This window comes from Ostrinia furnacalis, unplaced genomic scaffold (genome assembly GCF_004193835.3).
Source record: "Ostrinia furnacalis isolate ACB-3 unplaced genomic scaffold, ASM419383v2 OfSCF2274, whole genome shotgun sequence".
In the NCBI taxonomy this organism is placed as follows: Eukaryota; Metazoa; Arthropoda; class Insecta; order Lepidoptera; family Crambidae; genus Ostrinia; species Ostrinia furnacalis.
In genome coordinates this window covers 92,236-114,167 of record NW_021132513.1, presented here as the reverse complement: position 1 = coordinate 114,167, position 21,932 = coordinate 92,236, and the positions used below count along the sequence as shown (strand labels likewise).

At 37.6% G+C, this 21,932-nt stretch overlaps 1 protein-coding gene across 1 annotated transcript in view; it reads right to left on the bottom strand.

Moving 5' to 3' along the window:
- LOC114354919 (disintegrin and metalloproteinase domain-containing protein mind-meld) overlaps nt 1–21,932 on the bottom strand; it is a 445,529-nt gene that overhangs the window by 406,244 nt on the left and 17,353 nt on the right. The window contains exon 2 of the mRNA XM_028307519.1: nt 3,301–3,449. Within this exon, the coding sequence (XP_028163320.1) occupies nt 3,301–3,336 (36 nt within the window). The 5' untranslated portion in view covers nt 3,337–3,449. The remainder of the gene's footprint in view (nt 1–3,300; nt 3,450–21,932) is intronic.

The following is a 21,932-nucleotide window of genomic DNA, read 5'->3' as shown; positions in this document are numbered from 1 at the left end:
AAAAAACAAAAGGGGTTAGAAAAATCATAGTATACCTACAATACTACAATACTGTACTTTACAGGGTGTTAGGTAAATGGGTATATGAGCCGACACTAGCCCATGTTAACATGGTCATATAAATGGTATGGTGAAGTCAGAAAATTGATATCTTCATTTTAATTATTTTAATTTTCATACAAATCGGACTTTATAATATTTATTTTGTATGAATATTAAAAAATTTAAAATGATGATATCAAATTTCTGACTTCACCATACCATTTATATGACCATGTTAACATGGGCTAGTGTCGGCTCATATACCCATTTACCTAACACCCTGTATAATCTACAATATTACTTGGTTTTTATTTAGTCTCTTTTTTCCTTTTTTGTTTTGTTTTTTTTTTTAATTTTGTTGTCAAAACTTGAAACTAGAAAGATGATCCTCATCGATCCAATTTTACCACTTGCTAATTTTCACGGACGGCCCAGTGTGGTTCGACCTTAAGTGTTTTAAGTTCCTCAGCCAGACACGTGAGCCCGAATTGTCAGTCATGCATGTGGTAGATATAAATTATGTATTTATCCTTTTTTGTATGTAAACATCACGTTTAAGATTTTTATTTGTCTTCATTTTCCTGCGTTGGAGGTCGAATTTCCATCGATTTTTATTCAGTGGCCACGTCATGACCTAGTATCTATTCGTATATTGCAGGATAAATTATTATCTTAAATTTATACATTTTGGCAATTCATTTACTTTTATTGAAGATCTGACTGTAAAAATACCTTAAAAAGCACAGAAAAGCTACTTTTGAAACTAAAAAAAACGTGATTTTTTTTTACTATTTTGGGAAATAATAATACTTGTACGGCCAAAAATCATTATTTTTTAATTTTATTGTCTACTTTGGAAAATAATCATACATGCGGCCAAAAATCATTACTACCCTCGGTTAAAAATCGGGCAATTTAGACCGCCCAAAATTATTACCCAATTTCTTTCTAACACCCCTTCAGAAGGGTTATCAAATCCCTGAAACGGCATTACAAAAACCGCCAAACTCGTACAACTTTTGAATAGAATTTTGTGTAGAACAAAGAATACTTAACAAAGAAGTTAGTTACGATTGTGTATCGCTGGAATTGAGCAATTGGGACAACGTGAGATCGTCACGTGGTCTGAAGGCACGTGAGCACTGAAGGGTTACACAACAATTCTCTGGGGGTTGGAATTCGAACAGGCTTAGGTAACAAACTGATAATGGAGCGCTAATTGAATGATCAAACGAACTTACCAAGTGAAGTTCGATCTAAATTATCCTGTTTTCGCCGAAGAGATTTATTTTACCATGTAGTACCCCTGTACGACAACCCAATCCGCACACAATATTCAGCGTAGTAGTATTAAAAAACAAAAGAGCGGGCAACCCCACCCCTACCACGCTGTGGGCTCGGTGTCCGAGCGGTCTCATTATATTTAGAGAAGAGATGACATTGACGTTTACCTCCAGGGAAGAAGATATAGAAATCTTCGGGTTGGGAGGGACNACCTCCCCGTCTGAAGGCCAGCGGCCGACTGCCGCCCGCACCCCGCGAAGGCCCCCTCAACAGCAAAACGTTCGGAATTTATCAAAAGTAAAATTTATGAATGAAAGTAATGTTCGATTGAAAAACGCAACGTGTCATTTAAAGATTAAAGAATTCCCAATCTATTCGTGCAAAAATCTTTTAAATTAACATAGCCGTTTTGGAGGAGTAGGGAATTTAAGTAAAAAATCGATGTCCCGTATTTATTTTTTTAATCCAAAACAAAGACACGTAGCGAAAATTCAAACGTCACAAATGTAGTCCTTGAACTGTTGTATAACATACATTTTTTTCAACTATTTCTGTCCAGCAGTAAAAGAGGAGTAGGCTTTACAAAATGCCCATTTAGCACGGATTGAGGACACTAATCGCCTTAAGTTGCAAGCAGTCACCGATATACTGTCGCTCGTCTGTGAGCTCCCTTGAAGTTGCTAACGCTATGCCAAAGTGTTATTCAGAAGCTTGTTGTGATCAGTACTTGCAGACTAGAGACAATCGAGGTAATTTCGGATAGAGTTGATTAAATTGTTCATGGAAGAATTTTGGTCACGAACTATTTTAGATTAGACATTAGACTAGACTGTAATTATTCAGTTGGTATTTAATTTTACACACGTAAAATTATTTTATTTTTAATTTATGCTTCGTTCAAACAAACAACGCTCCAAGACAGACGATCGATTAACCTTAACCTTAAGGATTAAGTGAACATACATTTTGTATGTAATCGCGCGAGTTCTTCTTTAAAAAATCGTGATAAAACTAGGTATCTTATCTTTCATTGGGTCTAAATCTACCTCTATACTAAATTTTATCTAGATCACTTTAGTGGCTTAAACGTGAAAAGGAAGCAGTCAGACAGAGTTATTATAATAAAGATATTGGTATTTGTAAAGATACATGCAACCAACTCAAACTTGATTCTTACGGTCTTCTGAAATCCAATCCCAATACGAAAAGTATTGAATCGCGCAACTACTATAATCCAAAATGGATTGAGCATTTTCGAGCACCGATCCCGCGACCCGGGTCCCTGCATTCCGGTCCGCTCGGGCTCCCAGGATATTGGTGTAAGACCCAATTTAACTTCTAAAAACTTGTTTGAAGTTGTTAAGATCGTTCGAACGTACTGTTTGCAGGTAACCATTAATTATAATCGCGTGGTGCTTTGGAGTTACCAATATTTGTTTCGTGGAACTGTTTTGAATTAAAATTAAATTGTTACCCTTTGAAATGTTGTTTGTGAGTGCTATAAGGACTTCTATGTAGTTAGTCGGCATTCACAGGTTTATTCACAGAGTAATCTAAATTATTGCTTGCTGTGACTTTTAAAGTTTTAAATTAAGGTTTGTGAATGGGGTTTTATACGTACAAACTGATAGATTACATTCGTTCATAAATTAGTTGAAATTTCATTTCAGTGTTGTAATTCACTTAATAAAGTAATAGAACTAACTGGAATTATGGGATGCATGTGAATAGTGATTCTCCATTGTTCCGGCAATAGCAGTCTGAGGGAACATCCGAAAGTTGTGGTGTGAAAACTTGCTCATCAAAACTCTCATGGAGCCAGGCACCATTTGTCAAGGAATCCTACAAAATCTGCTGCAACCCCCATTACAAAAGTGAGCTACAGCAAACTTTGCTTGCTGTATCATTGAAGCCAAAAACCTGACCAGTGAAAACCAGTTTGTCCCAGGGGAAGTATAAACATTAGGTTCTGACCTTCTGCGTGTTGACCTCCCTTGTAGAGATGCCCATCTTCTCGTGGTGGCGCAGCTGTACGGGGTAGATGATCTGGTAGTAGTGCGCGCCGATGTTCCGCACCAGCTCCTGGTTCTGTCTGTACTCCCGTAGCAACCGCTCCACTTCACCTGGAACAAGAGAAAAGGTCAAAATTAATAAGGTCAAAAATAAGGTCAAAATTTATAAGATTAACGTCAACATTGATAAGGTCGAAGTTGAAATTGATAAGGTCAAGGTTAAACTTGATAAGGTCAAGGTCAACATTTATAAGGTTAAGATCAAAATTGATAAGGTCAAAGTTAAAATTGATAAGGTCAAGGTCAAAATTGATAAGGTCAAAGTCAAAATTGATAAGGTCAAGGATAGACTAACTAAAATGACGCAGTGCAGCGACCCAAAGTGAGTCATGGCATGGCCGTCGACATTAAAATTATCTGTTCTGTCACTGTGCCCGGGCCTCGTCGGATGTCGACGTGGAGCTCAAGTAAAAGTAAGGAAACATCAATAAGGTATGCACTGTATTGTACTGACTACACTACACTGTCTCGCTCGTTTACTCGGTACGTGTGATCAAAGCTGTAATAATCATAGACATTTGAGCTGAATGGAATATGTTTTTAAAAATATTACACTTTCACTTGTTTTGTTTTGTAGCATTCAACTGGATGACAAACTAGAGGCATAGATCTAAACTATGCAAATATGAAGCTTGTCCAGAAATGAAATAAAGAAGACAAAGAGTAATTCTAGACGGTCAATCACAGTCTTCTATAATCTTCTGTCGCAAAATCGCCACTCGCAGAATACGACACGGATTCAATTCCCCTTATCGGCGCCATTTTGACAATGGGCGCGAGCTCGGGTTTGACAGCTCTATATAAATGTTAATCTTGGCCGTTCCAGCGCACTTATGACCTAAATGAGCTCCAATCTGGTCGCCATTGTTCAGTTTAAGGTCCTCATAAACTCACCACAGATGGCGGGGATTTCGAAATTGAAAAGTAAATTGCAGCGCGCAAAGTTGCATTTGCTGTGAACTGTGCTCTGTTTTGGTGTTTCCAAAGAACAAAAGACGCGTGCTGGGAGCAATTGAATTTGTTTTTGCATACGAAATAAAACTATTGTAACTAACCTAATATTAGCAACTCTCACACCCGTATTTACAAATGATACTTGCTGCAACAACGAAGTCAAACGCACAGCGTTGATAGAGCTCTATGATTGGTTCGTGTGTGTCATTTCGCCTATTGTCTATGAATAGGTTTTTCAAGTAGTTGTTGTCTCTGAATAGGTTTTTGGGACCCTGTGCGTACACGCGCACTGTGGGACCTCATTCATAGTAATGTTTGTGAATACGGGTGTAAATCTGGTGGACCAAAGATTAGTTTGCTTTCTCGTAATATGTAAAAACGTAATACATATTAATTAATAAATAATTTCTTGTTCATTTCAGACGTACATACAATAAATGACTTGTGTAACACAATCGAGTTCGCTGCAACTCCACATTTCATCTCATGTACACACGAGAATAGCATAAGGTCGGAACTTAAAACAGTGAACTACAAAGATTCTCGCAACTACAATCTTGTGATACTAGTTTTACAATCGATATGAAAACTTTGACTCGATCCAATTTCAATATGGCCGCTTTATGGGTTCCGCTGAGCGAGCGCATGAGCTTCAGCGGAAATCGCTCGTTCTATCCGAAAGCATATTCCTCGCCTAGATTCTATTTTAAGTTTATACTCGTAATCGATATTATATTTCGCAAAATGAAATAAAGGTGTTAAAAGATTCAATCCAAATCAATTTTATTTGCCAAAATTAGTATTACAAATTATTGTTATTATGGATAAGAATCAGATATGAATGGCACTGAATTGAAAAATACCGTGGCGATGTTATTTTTTACATTGTTTTGTATTATTTATGATTTTGAGTTCGATGCTTAGTTTAGATCCTTAGGTTTTTAGTCGACAATGTGCTGCAATTAAACTTTAAACTTTTATAAGGCAGAGGGAATATAGTACCTTATTCGCTTGTCTTAAGGTTCGGTCAAGAAGTAGAATGTCGCTTCCTGCATTCCTGTTTTTTGAGAGGCAAACGTTAAACAAGATTGTAAGCTACCAGAAAAGTCTCCAGCGTGTTACTTGGTGCCTTATAATAGCTACTGAAATTTTATGGGTGTCAGCTTATTAACCCATTTAGACCTACCGTACCCTATGTGGTACAGTATCTTTTTGAAAATATTTTGAAGTACCAAACTGTCGTTAATTTTTAAAAATGATGGTGACAGTAAGCTTAAAGTGATTATTTTACATAAAAATATTTAAAAATATGTTTTAACAAATGGTTTCGAAAATATTTATGAAATCCCTCGACAGAAAACAAAAAAAATTATTTACAATGTATTCAAGAAGGTATATTTCTTATTATTTATGGTAAATTATGTTATTTATCAATTTTATTTCAAAAATAGAGTACAAAAGATATCATGACTACTAATAAAATATTATTGAGATTATTTTTATAGGGTTTATTCCAGTCTAAAATAGGTGTACCGTATAAGGTACAGTAGGTCTATGCATGAGCTAATCATACGAGAAAATATAATTGATTTTTATTATTTTTATTTGTTTAAGGCTATTGCGATGGCTCCTACGTATACTGGCGTAAGTGAAAAAAGTAAATTTTACAGGAGAGCCATTTTAGTGGCCAGAACCATATTTTTGGGTCATATCTTCTGACCTACTAAAACGAATTTAATGAAATTTCACATTTAGCCTTAACATGTAATGCTTTTGCTACTGCTGTTATCAATTTTTATATTTTTCTTATATATTTTGAGATTTTACGCATTGCCCTTTTACGTCGGCATATTTCTATAATTTCATGTATATTGTTCAACGTAAAGAGACTTAAATGACAACGTAAATATAATATTTTAAGCGATTACTCTCTTTATTTATGCATGTAATTATTTTAATTGTTATCATGTGCTATATCAATAATAAATCAGTTAGAAAAAGTCGTTTAATGTACCGTTTTACGTTTTAACGCAAATACGCCCATATACTGTGCTCGAGATTTAGTTAGGTCTTTTAACATAATGTGTCATATTTTTCAAAAATATAAATAACTTGAAAAAATCGAATTGCCTAAGGCGGGAATTGAACCCACGATGCCTTAGGCAGTTCGATTTTTTCAAGTTATTTATAATTTTCAAATTAGTTTGAGATGCGACTCTTAACGCTAAAAATTAAATAACTATATAATGTGTCATAATTTATAAATAAAACAATTTGCTAAATATTTTCATGGCTTTATTTAAGATTTGGATTATAAAAAATATATGTTTATGTAAGCAACTACTCGTATAGATTGACGAATCGTATGATTGGGCTTTATACGTGGCGTAGTTTTGCACATACGCCTATTTGCCTAAAATTTTATTTTGTATCTAATGGAAAAAAAATTTTTTTTTCTTACTGATGTTATAGATTAGAGCAAAGTGAAATCATTGCTTAAATAATTGGAAAAAGGCGTAAGCGGCAGTTTCGCCCTTATACGTAGGAGCCATCGATTGATGCTTCACTATATTGCCACAACTCATGAAAAATTTGACAATTTCAGCAAATATAAAGCAATTTTGGTATTGTTCTACTACTGTCTTGTCAGATGACCGCTAATGATGATCAGACTGACGAAGATTCAGGCGATAAAGATAGTGTCAATGTAAATAATTACCCTCAGAGGTTGTTTGGATGGATTTGCTGAACTTCCATCGTCGTGTTGCTAAATGCGATTATAAATAGCACTAAACGTAACAAGTCAGAAGAAGCCAGGTCTTCTTCAGCTATCCTCACTAACTTCGGAGATGGTAGGAAAAAAGAACCAAACGTGGCTAAGTATCACAGAAAACGTCTTACAAGATATGCCAAGTATGATACTGGTGATTATGTGATTTTATTTTTAATTTATATCATACAAAAATAAATAAAAACTTTGTTTGAACAACCAGTATGTTTTGCATGCTTATAGACCTACTGTACCCTATATGGTACGGGCTCCTCACGGCCCCCTATTTATGGATTATTTTTTTAAATATTTTTTTCATGATTTGTATGCTTCCCTTTGAAAGTTTTTGCTGAAAAAACAAATTTTATTTACAAAAATAATTATCGGTCTAAATGGGTTAAATACTGACAATGCCCGCCGACGCATCCCCTTGGTGCTACAAATATACTTTGTATCGCAATTTATGTAATGTTTACACAACCAAACAATATTCAAACCGCTCGACCTATTGTATCGGCAGAAGTTATATCAGCCTCCCCCGGGCTGCGTTGGATTCACGTGCCTTAACGCAGGCGCAACGTGACTGTGTTTACTTGTGATAAACAAACAGAAATTCTATCTTATTATTAAGGAGATTGACTGTTGTTGTTGTTTACGCAAGTTTGGAATTTTGAGGTCAAATTGTTTCGTGATGAGGATCTGTTGAGGAATTTAATGTTTTATTTTGATACTGTATTATGACTTCCTTGTAAATTAATGGTAATTTGGTTAGTCTGTTACAATTTAGGCGAGTTTATTAAAGCAACTGAGTTGGTAGCCAGGTAATTGAAAATTAATTGAGTTTCTGGAGCTAAAATAAAGTGTTTTCAAAATAGATAATAATATGCCTTGGAATTATTTTTTTATAATATTTACTTATCTAAATTGTCCTATGCATGAATCTATCCTTTTCAAGGCGAGAGTGAATAGTCACTTACAGGGCAGATATGTACCATCCTAGACTGCATCCTACTTAATATCAGGTGCGATCGTGGTCAAATAACTGCCTTGTTAAGCATTAAAAAAAATCTATGTAGATTAAGTTTGAATTTTTCACTTCAGCTTATGTTAGACTAGCAGTTAATTTCACACGGGTACACATAAATGTTCTGAATAATTCTATATGTTGCTGAAAACTGCACTAAAATCCGTAGCTTAAAAGATTTAAGCACACAGATAGCGGAAGCACCTTTTTTTATACCATGTAAACATGATCTAGCACATAAAGCTTGCCTACATAACTCTTGTTCACTATGTTTCAAATTATAACCCTGTAAATTACAATGTTACTCCGATAAACGTGGACGACAGCCTCCGACGTCGCAGGAGGTCCCTACCCTCTAATTTAACTTCTCGATTGTGCCAATCGATACCTATTTTGCATCTGAATCGATTCTATAACAAGATATATTAAAGCTGCCGTGTGGAAGCTTTTTGGCATAAACTAAGGAATTGAGATTATAGGCCTGAAAACGATTTTACATTGCTGGAAAGATCTGTTTTAAAACCTAGTAAAATGTATACTCGTATTTACATGATTTTGAGATTAAATAATTAATAATTAATCTAGAGTTCCTGGATGAAGAGCATTTTATGACGAACAAGATTTGAACAAAGTAAGAGAGTAGATAAGTGCAGTGCAGTTTCGACATACAATGAAAGATAAAAAAAAGAGTTTGGCAATTATAATAGAGCAAGTTAAACAAAGAGGTAAACACTTACTATCTATTAACACTACTTATCATACCAATTACCCTTCCATGCAAGACCTTAATAAGGTAATATACTCGTAGTATACTAGATATACGAGTAGAGTACGTGATGTTTATCACCTTAACATCGACTCCCATTGGGGTTTCAATCCACAACCGTGTTGTAGTCTAATATACAAATCCCAACCCAATCACGGTAAATTTCCACCATGCGGGTTCATTCCAGTGAGTGTGGCGTACCCAATCGAGTCCGCAACTTGTTTTCATTGTCACTTTTAGCAATTTTCGGCAATATTTACGAGTACTGCAACTATTGCGTGTCCCAGTGGGCCAATTACTGGAAACTGGTACCCGGTTAAATCACTAACCGATTGTACAATTAACAATTCAATTAACCTCGCGTCAGCACTAACTTGCCGTGTCGATGAATATTAATTTCACCATTCGGTTATTGAGCGTGTAAGGGCAATGTTGTAAGTTAGGGAAATACGAGTACGTGTAATGAGGCGTGACAATATGTTAACAATATGTTAAATTCCCTTTAATTAAATAGTTGACAGAAATTCAGACTGTACTGTTGTATACATGCAGTGTAATAAGTAACTAACTCCAGTTTTAGAAGAGTATGTTTACTGGGGTTTATTATTTACTTGGACTAATTTCCAATACCTTATTGGAATTATTTTAAAGTGAAAACATTCAATTTTAATAATGTGATTCATTTTTTTATCTACTACAAAGAAGCTCCCGGCCTACATCTCACCTGATGGAAAATATAATCAGTGTGCATACCATGAGTTTACGTTAGATGTCCTCGCTAGCGAGTACGTAAAAAAATGACATCACATGTATGACAGATTGTACAGCGCCCCTAGTGGCTACTTTCAAGAAATAAAATCTTCACAGATTTTTTTGACGTACTCGCTAGCACACCTAACGTAGACTCACAGGTGGAAGCTTCATCCGAAATCCTCTACCACAGAGGTAAGAAATTAGAAAAGACTAACGTCTTCTATAGATTAGTGCTAAAGCCTGGTCCGTGAGCACGTAGAATCCCGTCCAATGACCCCAAGCTACCCATCCTTATCGCTCGCGCGTAATTATCACTCGCGCGTAATACTCACGGACCAGGCTTTACATACTCGTAAATGGGGATAGAAATGCCATACAAGAGGTAACAGTTCTCATCAATTCTTTAAGTATTTTCAATCAAAAGGCTTCATCGATCGTCATTTCGGTAACCAATACATTACGTCACATGAAGCATTGTAGACGATGATATTGGAATATCGATGCATCAATTTAATTACACAAGCTGACGGCAGGCATGTCCCGAATTACAACAGGAGCCTACAGGGCATATCATTACGCTGAAATTTAATATCCCTTGTTACTGATGGTATTATTCCGTATTATGATAGGACTGTTCGTAAACAGCGCTTCATATAGGTATGTACGTATTAAGTGTTTAATACACAGGTTTTTCAGCATACAAGATAAATATACAACATTGTTCAAAAATGCTTATATTCCGCAGGTTCTTAGGCTTTTATAAAGCGCTTTTACTCCACTGTTCGGGTGAGGGTTGCTTGTGCCCTTGAGACTTTTATCATAGGCCTACTTAGCTTTTACTTTGCTATGAACATGGATCGATTTATTCTGTGTATTCTTCCTGGCAATCGAACTTTGGACTTTCATATCCAGAGAAATCAACTTTTACTAACTTACGAGAAGTTTATAGAGGTGAAAGTCACTGTTTTCTTTACTATACTTACTAGCGGCCGCCCGCGACTTCGTACTCGTGGATCCCGTTTTACTCCCTTAGGGGTGGAGTTTCGTAAAATCCTTTCTTAGCGGATACCTACGTCATAACATCTACCTGCATGCCAAATTTCAGCCCGATCCGTCCAGTTGTTTGGGCTGTGCGTTGATAGATCACAATGTCAGTCACCTTTGAGTTATACTTTAGATTTAAGTATGAACTTTAGATGTCAATTGCATTAAAAGCGGCAACCACCAACCCGCTACACCAGCCGAATATAGAACGAGCATCTCCAGCTATCGGGGGCGCGCGTTCGCTCCAGTTGCGCACAATGCGGCGTATTACCGCTCGTCTCACTGTCCCAATTGCGAGCCGGCTTTACTTACGCCCCGATTATTGCTGTTTGCCCGTGACTTGCTTGTTTTTTGACGACTTGTTATTGTCAGGTTGGTGGAATTCGTCGTGTTGGATGTTGTAAAGTTGGTCTTTTTGTGAATGAAACCAGTCTGAAATTGATGTGAGACAAACTTTTGAAACAATTTTATTATACTATTTGATAAAAATGTAGCATCTGTTACTAATAACTTATATTTGTAGTGTTTTGTCATTAACAAAATGGAGAGATCAATTTTTAAATGTTTCAAATGACGCTGTAAAAAATTAATTCCTGCTTAATCTGTATTTTTATGGGACTATGATCAGTAGTTATTATGTATTTTTAGGGAATGGGTATAAGCGTATGAGGATCCAATTAACTCAATCGGTATTTTTCTATGTAAATAATGTTCTTTATTAAAAATGGTATTCCACATAATTATAGTAGGTTCTCGTAATTTTCAAGTCCTCAAATATGATATAAAATACTAATAAAAATTTTGATAACCAGCCAACTACTTAAGCTTATCTACTCGAGTTTTATTATTATTTATGAAGACAAATGGGTATTAAATTATACTTATTGGCATCAATATTGACGAAAACTATTTCAGCAATATACCTGTTCAATAGCTCACGTTCAATTATAACCAATACATATTAATTTTCAGTTACGATGTAGTGTCAAACTTTCAAACTAATATGAGCCTTACACAAAGATTCCTCTGATCTTGTAAACAACGTAAATAGAAGTTTGGAACTGAACTATGGCTTTGGGACATGTTATTACAATGGCGGTTATTGCCCAGGATTGTAATTACGACTTTGATCACGCCTCTCATTCAAAACTTGAGGTAGCAAGTCAAGTTTTCGTCAAATCATTCAAATGTCAAAGGTAGTAATCAAAACACCTAACAATGAAAGTAGTTTATAAGGAATATAATTTAGTGGCGTCTTAACGCATTTGTAAAAGTCAAAACCATTGATTATGAATCGTAAACATATTAGTGAAAATGTAACATTTAAATCGGCCAAGTCATTTTGTAGAAACATTGGGACATAAAATTATATTCAGTGCACATACAAATAAAGAAGCCACCTCTCATTAACCAAAAGCAAGCACATTCATGTTTGTTATCAAAAAACATTAAACATTTAATAAATTGTAGCTAAATACATATGATTTTGCCCCACACAAAATAAAACTTACTTTTCTTCTTACTTTACTTTACTTTTTACTATGTTGTTTCAATAAATCTGCTTGCAAACATAAAATAACAGGCTCTGATGAATTAGTCTATGTAACCTGAAACTACATTCACATTATCTTTCAAGCAAATAGGTATGCACTGCACATTCTATACAACTGAAATCTCTGCGAACCAGACCGCCCGCCCTGCGAGACGGGAAGGAAAACGCTTTGAGAAAATCTGCCCAGATTGATTGATGTATGTAATGGCCAAGTCAAATAGCGGACCAATATCCTGTTCCATGCTGATCAAGTGTACTATATGATAGGTATAGTATGTAATTATAAGTATAGTACAGAGTTGTTAATCAATAACCTTACTTCTGGGTTGCATCATCTTACTTTAAGTTTAACAAACGTCAAAAATCAGTCAAGTTCCATACAAAAAACACCGGTTATCGTCATAATTAGCTTATTGTTTTTGTGATTTTACTCGTAATATCAAACTTTTGATAAAAATATTGAAGGATACATATTAAATGCTTACTTTTACTAATGTTAGATTATGAAACCTCATGTTTATGCTATAAGTAAGTAATAAATCAGTAGACCGACGATCTGGTGAAGGTAGCGGGAAGTACCTGGATTCGGACAGCGTAGGACTAGTCGTTTTTGATTTTTTTGACAGAGAGACTTTTCCGCCATACTCGTACAAGACTATCAAACGTTTGTAACGTCAAACGCCAGTAAGACTTCAGATCTTCTTCAGATTTTTATGGTCTGTCATATTATCATGTCAATGTCACCCCTCCCCTGCTGCTCGTATGCCTCAGGCACTAACTGAGATTTATAACATCATGAAGCTCAAACATTAGCTAAGTGCAAACATCAAAGTCACGCTTATTAAATGCCATAGTGCAATGAGTGTTACGTGGATTCAACACAACAACATTTCCTCCCTAGCTCTGTAACACAAGAGACAGTAACACTAAAGGGGATTACAATAATACGCCCCGTTGCCACGGCAACGCTAACTGCTGTTAATTAATATTAGTGCATGTACATCCAATTATAACTGCCTTTGGTCGGTGTTCTCTCTAATGAATGCCGCATGTATAGCACTGTGAATGTCGCTGAAGTTGGACGTGAGTCGTCAAATCGTTTCCCTCTTTCCCTAACTGGGGGAAAATGTATCACGGGTCATAGGGTGCAGGAAAACAAAAGAACGGTTTTGGTTCTGAATTTCTGAATAAAGTTAGGAATAAACGCTTAGGGTTACGAATAAAATAAATTTGAATTATAGTGAATCAGTCACACTACATAGTGAACGTACGTACGTAAACTGCAGGCTTTGTGGAACACCTAATAGGTATTTAAATATTTTTTTCTATTATTATGCACCAGTGGCACGCATAATTAAGTAAGTAAATAGTCTGCGACTTGAATTTTTATCTAGCACTATTTAGTGTCGTATTGTTGTAGCATAGTACATAATTTTCAGAAAGGAAAGATGGAACTGCAATCTTGCATTACCATCGTCAGATATCTAAATCATGTGGAAGAAATTTTGGCGGGTTTGCGTGTGAACTACCCTTTCTTTTTCAGGACATGCATTGTTCTGTAAAAAAGAGGCAGGTATAACTAATTAAAAGATTGCGAAACAGCACTTTTGTTAAGGTAAAGTTTGTGGCGTGGACGGTACAAGAATATACGTCGAGAGTACGCCACGTTTCTAGAATATACGGCGGTTGTACAAATAAGTTTCATATCTAATTAACTGCGATGGATCTTGACTTACTCTCGCGACATGTAAACACCATGGCCAAATATTTGCCGGCGGGTTACGCAGCCAAATTGCCAACCCATTAGTTAGTTTCTAATCTGACATGGCAATAGAAACGTTACGACGACTCTAAACCCCTTCAGTTAACCACTAGTTAATTTATCCAGATTAGTGTTGCCATCAGCAGGGCTTAGTTAGCTTAGTTTAGTACCTATTGGATATCGATAAATTACGTTTACTATACGTTTTCCAATAGTCTTTATTTTTTTATAACTTAAGTTCATTGCTCTTGCATTGCATTAAACGAGTAGGAATGTTCTTATTATTAAAACAGTCATAAATACTTAGCTATAAAAAATGTAAAGCAAGTTTGTGGTTCTTTTTTAGCAGAGTTAATTTAGAAAAATAAGACTACAAGAGAAAATTAAGCCTAGGCGCAGACCGAGGATTTTTATCGGCCGATAGTTTAGTCGGGCAGTTATTCAGTATGGGCATGGAAGTGCGCACATTACACCGATTCGGTATCGGCCGATTCTTCATACAAATTGAAATCGGGCTACTATCAGCGAACTAAAAGTCAGTGGTCTGCGAATAGGCTTAAAGTGATTATTGATTATAAAGTCCATGGGCAATGGATTTAGTAATTTATCGATAGTTTTAGCATCACTATCCGGAACTGGGTGCTTAGCAACAGGGCGAGTGGTCACAATAATATGGTCAAAGGCGTTCCGAATCATTTGCAACGTTTCCACGGACCAACAAAGGAGTCCATAATACCTACCTACGTATTAAGGACTGTCGACAATCGCTCCTAATCCAAGAAATGTTTCGGGAAACTTGAGGCTAATGTGTTCTGGTTTCAATGACTATTAGAGAAATTCTACGAGTTTAAGCGGTGATGACGTCAATAAAGGTTAAATTCATAATTTTTTAAAATTAGGCTGTTGAAAATTTGGAACATCAAGGTAAATATGGTGGTGTCTTAATGTAATTGTAACAGGCACTATTTTTCCACAATAATGTCTGATGTGCTGTCTGTAAGTCAGCGATAAACATCCATCTATACTTAACAGATGCTCGGCTACGTCATACTATACTTGATTTTTTTATGCATTTCAAGGCAGGTATTTGACCGAAATTGCACCTGGTGTTAAGTGAGATGCTGTCTAGGATAGTACATAATATCTGCCTTGTAAGTGCCTATTCACCCTTGTCTTGAAAAGGCAAGTTCTATACCCTTTTCTGCGTTCTAACATCCTTCTTCTATTCCAATTCATCGAAGGTTACTTCAGTCACCTATAAAATTATGTTAAAACCATTTGTCAAAGTTGTCGACTCATAAACCATATTGATACACGCCACCTGTCGAGTTCCCATCGCGGATCCAATTCAATTTAAGTTTGCTCGCTTGCTAAGTAAATCTTTTGTAATAAAGCAAAGTGGCGATATTCATTTTAAGGGCTTGGTGATATGGACAGGAGTCGCGGGAGCGATATTTAGCATATAATCTAAATAACTCTAGAATGGCATTGCATTACAGCACGTCTTATTTATGTATTTTGGTTGCAGAATAGTGGTTATAACGTCTACAATATAAGATTCCAGTGCCATAGCTTGCTGCTATATGATCCGCATTTTCACAAAGGATGTTAATTTTTTTAATCAATTGATTGTAAGAATTAATTTAGTCGTGAGCTAGTGCCATGATTATGTTCCTATAATAATTGTAAACTTACATAATAACTGTATCATTTGCCATTTTAAAGAAAAAAAAGTGTTAACTTAGTATCTATAGTGGAGATGAACATTCGTTTCAGCTGAAAGACGTCCACTGATGTCAAAGGCCTCCCCCAAGGATTTCCACAAAGACCGGTCCTGCGCCGCTCGCATTCAGGCACCTCCCGCTACCTTCACCAGATCGTCGGTCCATCTCGGAGATGAACATTGGGTACTCATTATTCTTTTGAGTTAAATGTTTTAAAGTTTACATTGTTGTCGTTTCGTTCAACCATTAGCACTAATAACGCATCCTTAAAACATTCACTCGTTCGTTCCAAAAATACTTCAAGAGCCTCTCCCAAAGATTTTCACAGCAACAAATCACTCACAAATGAAATTGTTATCGCTTGTGCTTACCACTCAGCTCAATATCTTACGGGTGAATATCAACAAACTCGTTTTTTGCCTAATTCCGGTGGCGAATTTTAATTTCCATTTTCCAAAACTTTTTTGTGGCAGAAATAATAGTAAATAACTTGTATTATTCAATGATATGGTAGAGATCAAAATATTATTAATACNGCCCTTTACCTCATAAAAATGAGATGTGAATGAATGAATGAAACCTATAATCCAACCAAATTAAATATGCTACATGTTTTAAGCATTTACATGTACAATGAGTACTTTTTAAAATGACGTAATCATATTTTGTTTACATATCAAATTTTATTTATTTTACGAAAAAATAGCTACTATAATAGATTTAAAATGCAATGCGTGCAAGTTACACGTTCACAGACAAATAGGTTCAAGGTATACCGATTACAAAGTCTAATTAGCGGGAGAAATAATTAAATCAGAGGAGCGGTCACGCAGTCATCACTTCCCGCGGCGGTGCGTGCGATGAAACTCGAAAAAACCAACAGTAGCGACCTCTCGTGGATGACGCGGAAGCCGCCGGTGGCGCCAAATATACTCGTACTCTTCTAGTAATACGTGCGGGATAAGGATGGGAGTAGCAGATGCATTTTGCACGCGGATAACAAACCAACTCTTTAATTTATGGCGCAACCACATACCCACATACATACATACACTCGAAAACCCTCTTTCTGGCGCAGTCGGGTAAAAAGTGACTTTAGATGAAGTAATTGCTTGCTTCTGAAATATATTGTGGTAACGACGGACAACTACGGAACCCTACACTGCGCGTGGCACGACACGCACTTGGCTAATTTTTTTATACACAACGAGGAAGCTCTTGGCCTGTATCTCACCTGATGGTAAGATATTAAAATTAAGATGGTAATTATTAGTCTTCACTGCAGGAGCACGCCGACCCTCTAATTTACCAGATGCAAATGGATTTGACCTACACGCTATAGTCCGGTCCCTGAGCACGTAGAATTTTGTCCAATGACCCCAAGCTACCCATCCTTATCGCTCGCGCGTAATTATGTTGCTATCGCGCTCGCTCACTCACTGCGGCCGCCCGTCGCACAGTCGCGACAGCAATATAATTACGCGCGAGCGATAAGGATAGGTAGCTTGGGGTCATTAAACAAAAATCTACGTGCTCCGCGACCAGACTTTAGCCAGACGGGTTGGGGAGGTCTTTTGTTTTTATTGTGTGCTAAATAAAAATCTTCTTTCTTTATTCTTCTAGAAATCCTTCTACCAGCGACTCTCAGGGAATTCGGACGCGCTGCGTACGCGCCTTTGAGGGAATTGTTACCTTCTTACACAGAGCTACAAGGGCGAATGTTGCTTGAGAAACTGTCTGACCCTCAGCTGCAGCAGGTAAGGGAAATTGGACCTTATTTGTAGCTACTTAAGGTCCATAATAGATTGTCCTGTACAATAGACTAAGGATGTTACTGGTAAGCTATTTTCACCCTTATGTATAGCTGTATTAAGGTACAGAATAGATTCAGAAATAGGTTATAGGGACTCTAAAGAAACTACTGCCTTCTGCATGAAATATAAAGGCGAATGTTGCTTGAGAAACTGTCTGACCCTCAGCTGCAGCAGGTAAGGGAAAATTAACCTTATTTGTAGCTACTTAAGTTTCAGAATAGGTTGTTCTGTACACTTCATTTAGGATGTTACTGTTACGCGATTTACACCCTTACTTCTTAAGGTCATAGCAGACTTATCAATTCGGAAAGGGATCAACCTCGTGTCTCCTTTCACAAGCTGTCATCGCCTTTCGCGCACTGTCAACCGCGAGGCGAGGCCTTTCCGTTTCGGTGCGGATAAGTGTTCGTTGCAGTATGGAGGTTCATACTAGGGATGTTTTGGATATGTAGTTTCGGTTATGGATACGATTACGGATATAGGAATAATATTATACCGGTTTTGGTTTCGGTTACGGATATTTTTTTTATTTCGGATATCCGAAAGTTTCGGTTACGGTTACGGATATCTGTGCTTTAGAATGCAATTTGCAATAGTTTTCCAACACGGTTTATTCATGGCCGCACACTTTACATCGAATAAAAAGTAATAAAAAAATAAAAATTGATGTTAGATGGCATTATAAAGGCAAATCAGGCTGTTATGCCTTTACATAATATAATGCTATACAAAAAAACAATTTAAACTGCCTACATCCGAAATTATCTGAAATTTTTGAATCGGTTACGGTTGCGGTTTCGGATATTTTTTTATTTCGGATATCCGAAAGTACCGGTTACGGTTACGGATATCCATAACATCCCTAGTTCATACAAAGAATACTGACTACCTCGAGTTGTACGGTTACGACGATCCCTTTCTGGATTGATAAGTGTGCTACGTCCTTTAATCTCACTAAGCCCCCAATCGCTCTAATCCCCGTATTCACAAACTATGAGGTCTCCCAGTGCGCGTGGACGCACGAACCAATCACAGAGCTCTATTCAACGCTGTCCGTTCGAATTGCTGCTTCATTTAAGCAAGCATCGTTTGTGAATACCGGCGTATTTCACACTATGATATCATCATCATCATCATCTCAGCCATAGGACGTCCACTGCTGAACATAGGCCTCCCCCAATGCTTTCTATGTTGCCCGGTTGGTAGCGGCCTGCGTCTAGCGCCTTCCTGCTACCTTTATGATGTCGTCGGTCCACCTTGTGGGTGGACGTCCCACGCTGCGTTTTCCATTCCAGAACCTTGCTGCCCCATCGGCCGTCAGTTCTGCGTACTATGTGCCCTGCCCATTGCCACTTCAGCTTGCTAATCCCTCGGGCTATGTCAGCGACTTTAGTTTGTTTACGGATTTCGTCATTTCTGATTCGATATCGTAAAGAAACACTATGATAACTTGTAAATATTATCTGTTTTTAACCGATTTCAAAGAAGGAGGAGGTTCTATGTTCGACTGTAGCTTTTTTGAGACAAATAAACACTTTCTATTCCATTATATTCCAGGAGGATCTTCTAGAACAGTCCAGAGCGTTGCTGTCAATCGCTGAACGCTGCGACGACTGGCTAGCCACAGCGTATAGCAAGGCCAAGAAGATAGCTGGCATCGCTGTATACCCTTACTACTTGCCAGCTGTTGACGTAAGTTGAAATAAGTAGCGTTTTTTGAGATAATTTTTCAGCCTATTTTTCATCTTAATTCAAAAAAGTCAGGTGTCCGGGCAAGACAATATGTCAGCGGTTGTGTCAAGTCAATCTGTTAGTAACCGTGACAAGTCAATCGTCAGCCGCCGTGACAATTCAATCTGTTAGTGACCGTGACAAGTCAATCTGTCAGCGGCCGTGACAATTCAATCGTCAGAGGCCGTGACAAGTAAATCTGTTAGTGACCGTGACAAGTCAATCGTCAGCCGCCGTGACAAGTCAATCTGTCAACGGCCGTGACAAGTGAATCTGTTAGTGACAGTGACAAGTCAATCTGTCAGCGGCCGTGACAAGTCAATCGTCAGCGGCCGTGACAAGTCAATCTGTCAGCGGCCGTGACAATTCAATCGTCAGAGGCCTTGACAAGTGAATCTGTTAGTGACCGTGACAATTCAATCGTCAGCCGCCGTGACAAGTCAATCTGTCAAAGGCCGTGACAAGTAAATCTGTTAGTGACCGTGACAAGTCAATCGCCAGTGGCCGTGACAAATCAATCTACCAGCGGCCGTGAGACTTCAGGTGTGCTTTAGATTTGTAAAGCCCAGTCTGTGAGCACGTAGAATTTCGTCCAATGACCCCAAGCTACCCGTCCTTATCGCTCGCGCGTAATTGTATTGCTGTCGCGACTATGCGACTGGTACCCGCAGTGAGTGTGCGAGCATTGAACAAAATTCTACGTGCTCATAGACCAGACTATAGTCTACTGCCCGTTTTTACCATCAATCCCTAATTTTTAAGTGACCCCTGTGAAAACATAATACCTGTTATTTGTTACCATAGGGGTCACTTAAAAATATCTGGCCTCGGTAAATGAAGCGATTTTATTGGTTTCTTACAAACACATCCCTCGCATCCGCATCCGCGCACATATCTGGTGGAAATGCAGCCTAAACCTCGCTTTAGATATAACTATTTTTAGTGAGTTATGATTTTTTTCTTCCAGAACTTGTTCACAGCTCTCTCCAACCTGATATCCTCACACAGTCGCACCATCGAGACCAGTTTCTTGGAATCGGCGGGCCGGGGGCGTGGATCCGGCGTGCTATGCGCGGCTTTTCCGGCGGCGTTGGCGTTGGAGGCCGCCGCCGCCGCCGCTTTAAGCGCCGCCGCCGCCGAACACGCTAGGGAGAGCAAGGATGAAGGTAAGTATTGCGGCGACATCTACAGGGTGGAAACGTTAAGTGATCCCACTGGATTATTTCGAAACTACTTATACAAGATATCGAAAAACTGATTACTAATTCTGAAAGTGCTTTACTAGCTCTTTTAAACGGTACCAATAATAGGTTACAGAATAAACTGGATCTATCCGAAAATTCAATGTTTCCAGCTTCCATACATTTATTAAAACCACATTATATTAAAAACTATACAAGATATTAAAAAACTGGTTACTAATCCTTAAAGTGCTTCACGAGCTCTATCCAACGGTACCAATAGTAGGTTACAAAATAAACTGGATCCATTCTAAAATACAATGTTTCCAGCTTCCATACATTTAGTACAGCCACAGTCATGGCACTCATGTCTTGTTAATATTATAGCAAGTAAAGCCTAAAACCAATGTTTTCAAAGAATAATTTTAAATAAGAATGCAATTTACGAGTTCATTTTAAGTGTTTAATATTTAATAAAAAAAAAGATACTTCTAATTTTGTTTGGCGGGCATACATTTAGTATGGAGGCTGAAAACATTAAATTTTCGGATAGATCCAGTTAATTCTGTAACCTAATATTGGTACCGTTGGATAGAGCTTGTGAAGCTCTTTCAGGATTAGTAACCAGTTTTTCGATGTCTTGTATAGTTTAGAAATAATCGAATGAGATCACTTATCGTTTCCACCCTGTATACTAATATTATAAAGCTGAAGAGTTTGTTTGTTTACTTGAACGCGCTAATCTCCGGAACTACTGGTCTGATTTGAAAAATTCTTTCAGTGTTAGATAGCCCATTTATCGAGGAAGGCTATAGGCTATACAACATCACGCTACGATCAATAGGAGCAGAGCAATAATGAAAAATGTTGCGAAAACGGGTTTTCACGCGTACGAAGTCGCGGGCACAGCTAGTCTATCATATAACTACAAACTAGTGACAGTCAATCACCAACAGATGGCGCTGATTTTTCTTTACTATGGTACAAGGCTCCGCGCGTACAATCCTGCATTGCGGTATCAAAGTTTTTTGCACTGCCTAGTATAAATAGAAAAAGCTTCCTTTCCTAATGTGGATGATTCTTGAATCACATTGGTGACCCCACGTGATTAGAACGCAACCTTACCCACAGGGTTAAAAAGGTAACCTAAGCGACTTTACGTCTTAAAGCATCTGATGAACAATCTGCTTGGTGGACAGACGACCAAGTTAGATTACCACGTCCTATCTCTCTGTCTTTCTTGATGGATGAAACAGCTAAGTGAATTGAACCTAAACCTAAAAACTTACTTGATGGATGGACGACCTTATCACATCTCAGTAGAGTAAACTGCGCACCTGGCAGTGCACTGCGAAGGTTAGTGTTGTGGCGACATCTATCGACGCATAACTACAGACTAGTGGCAGTCAACCACCAATAGATGGCGTTGACATGACTTTACTATGGCACACGCCTCCGC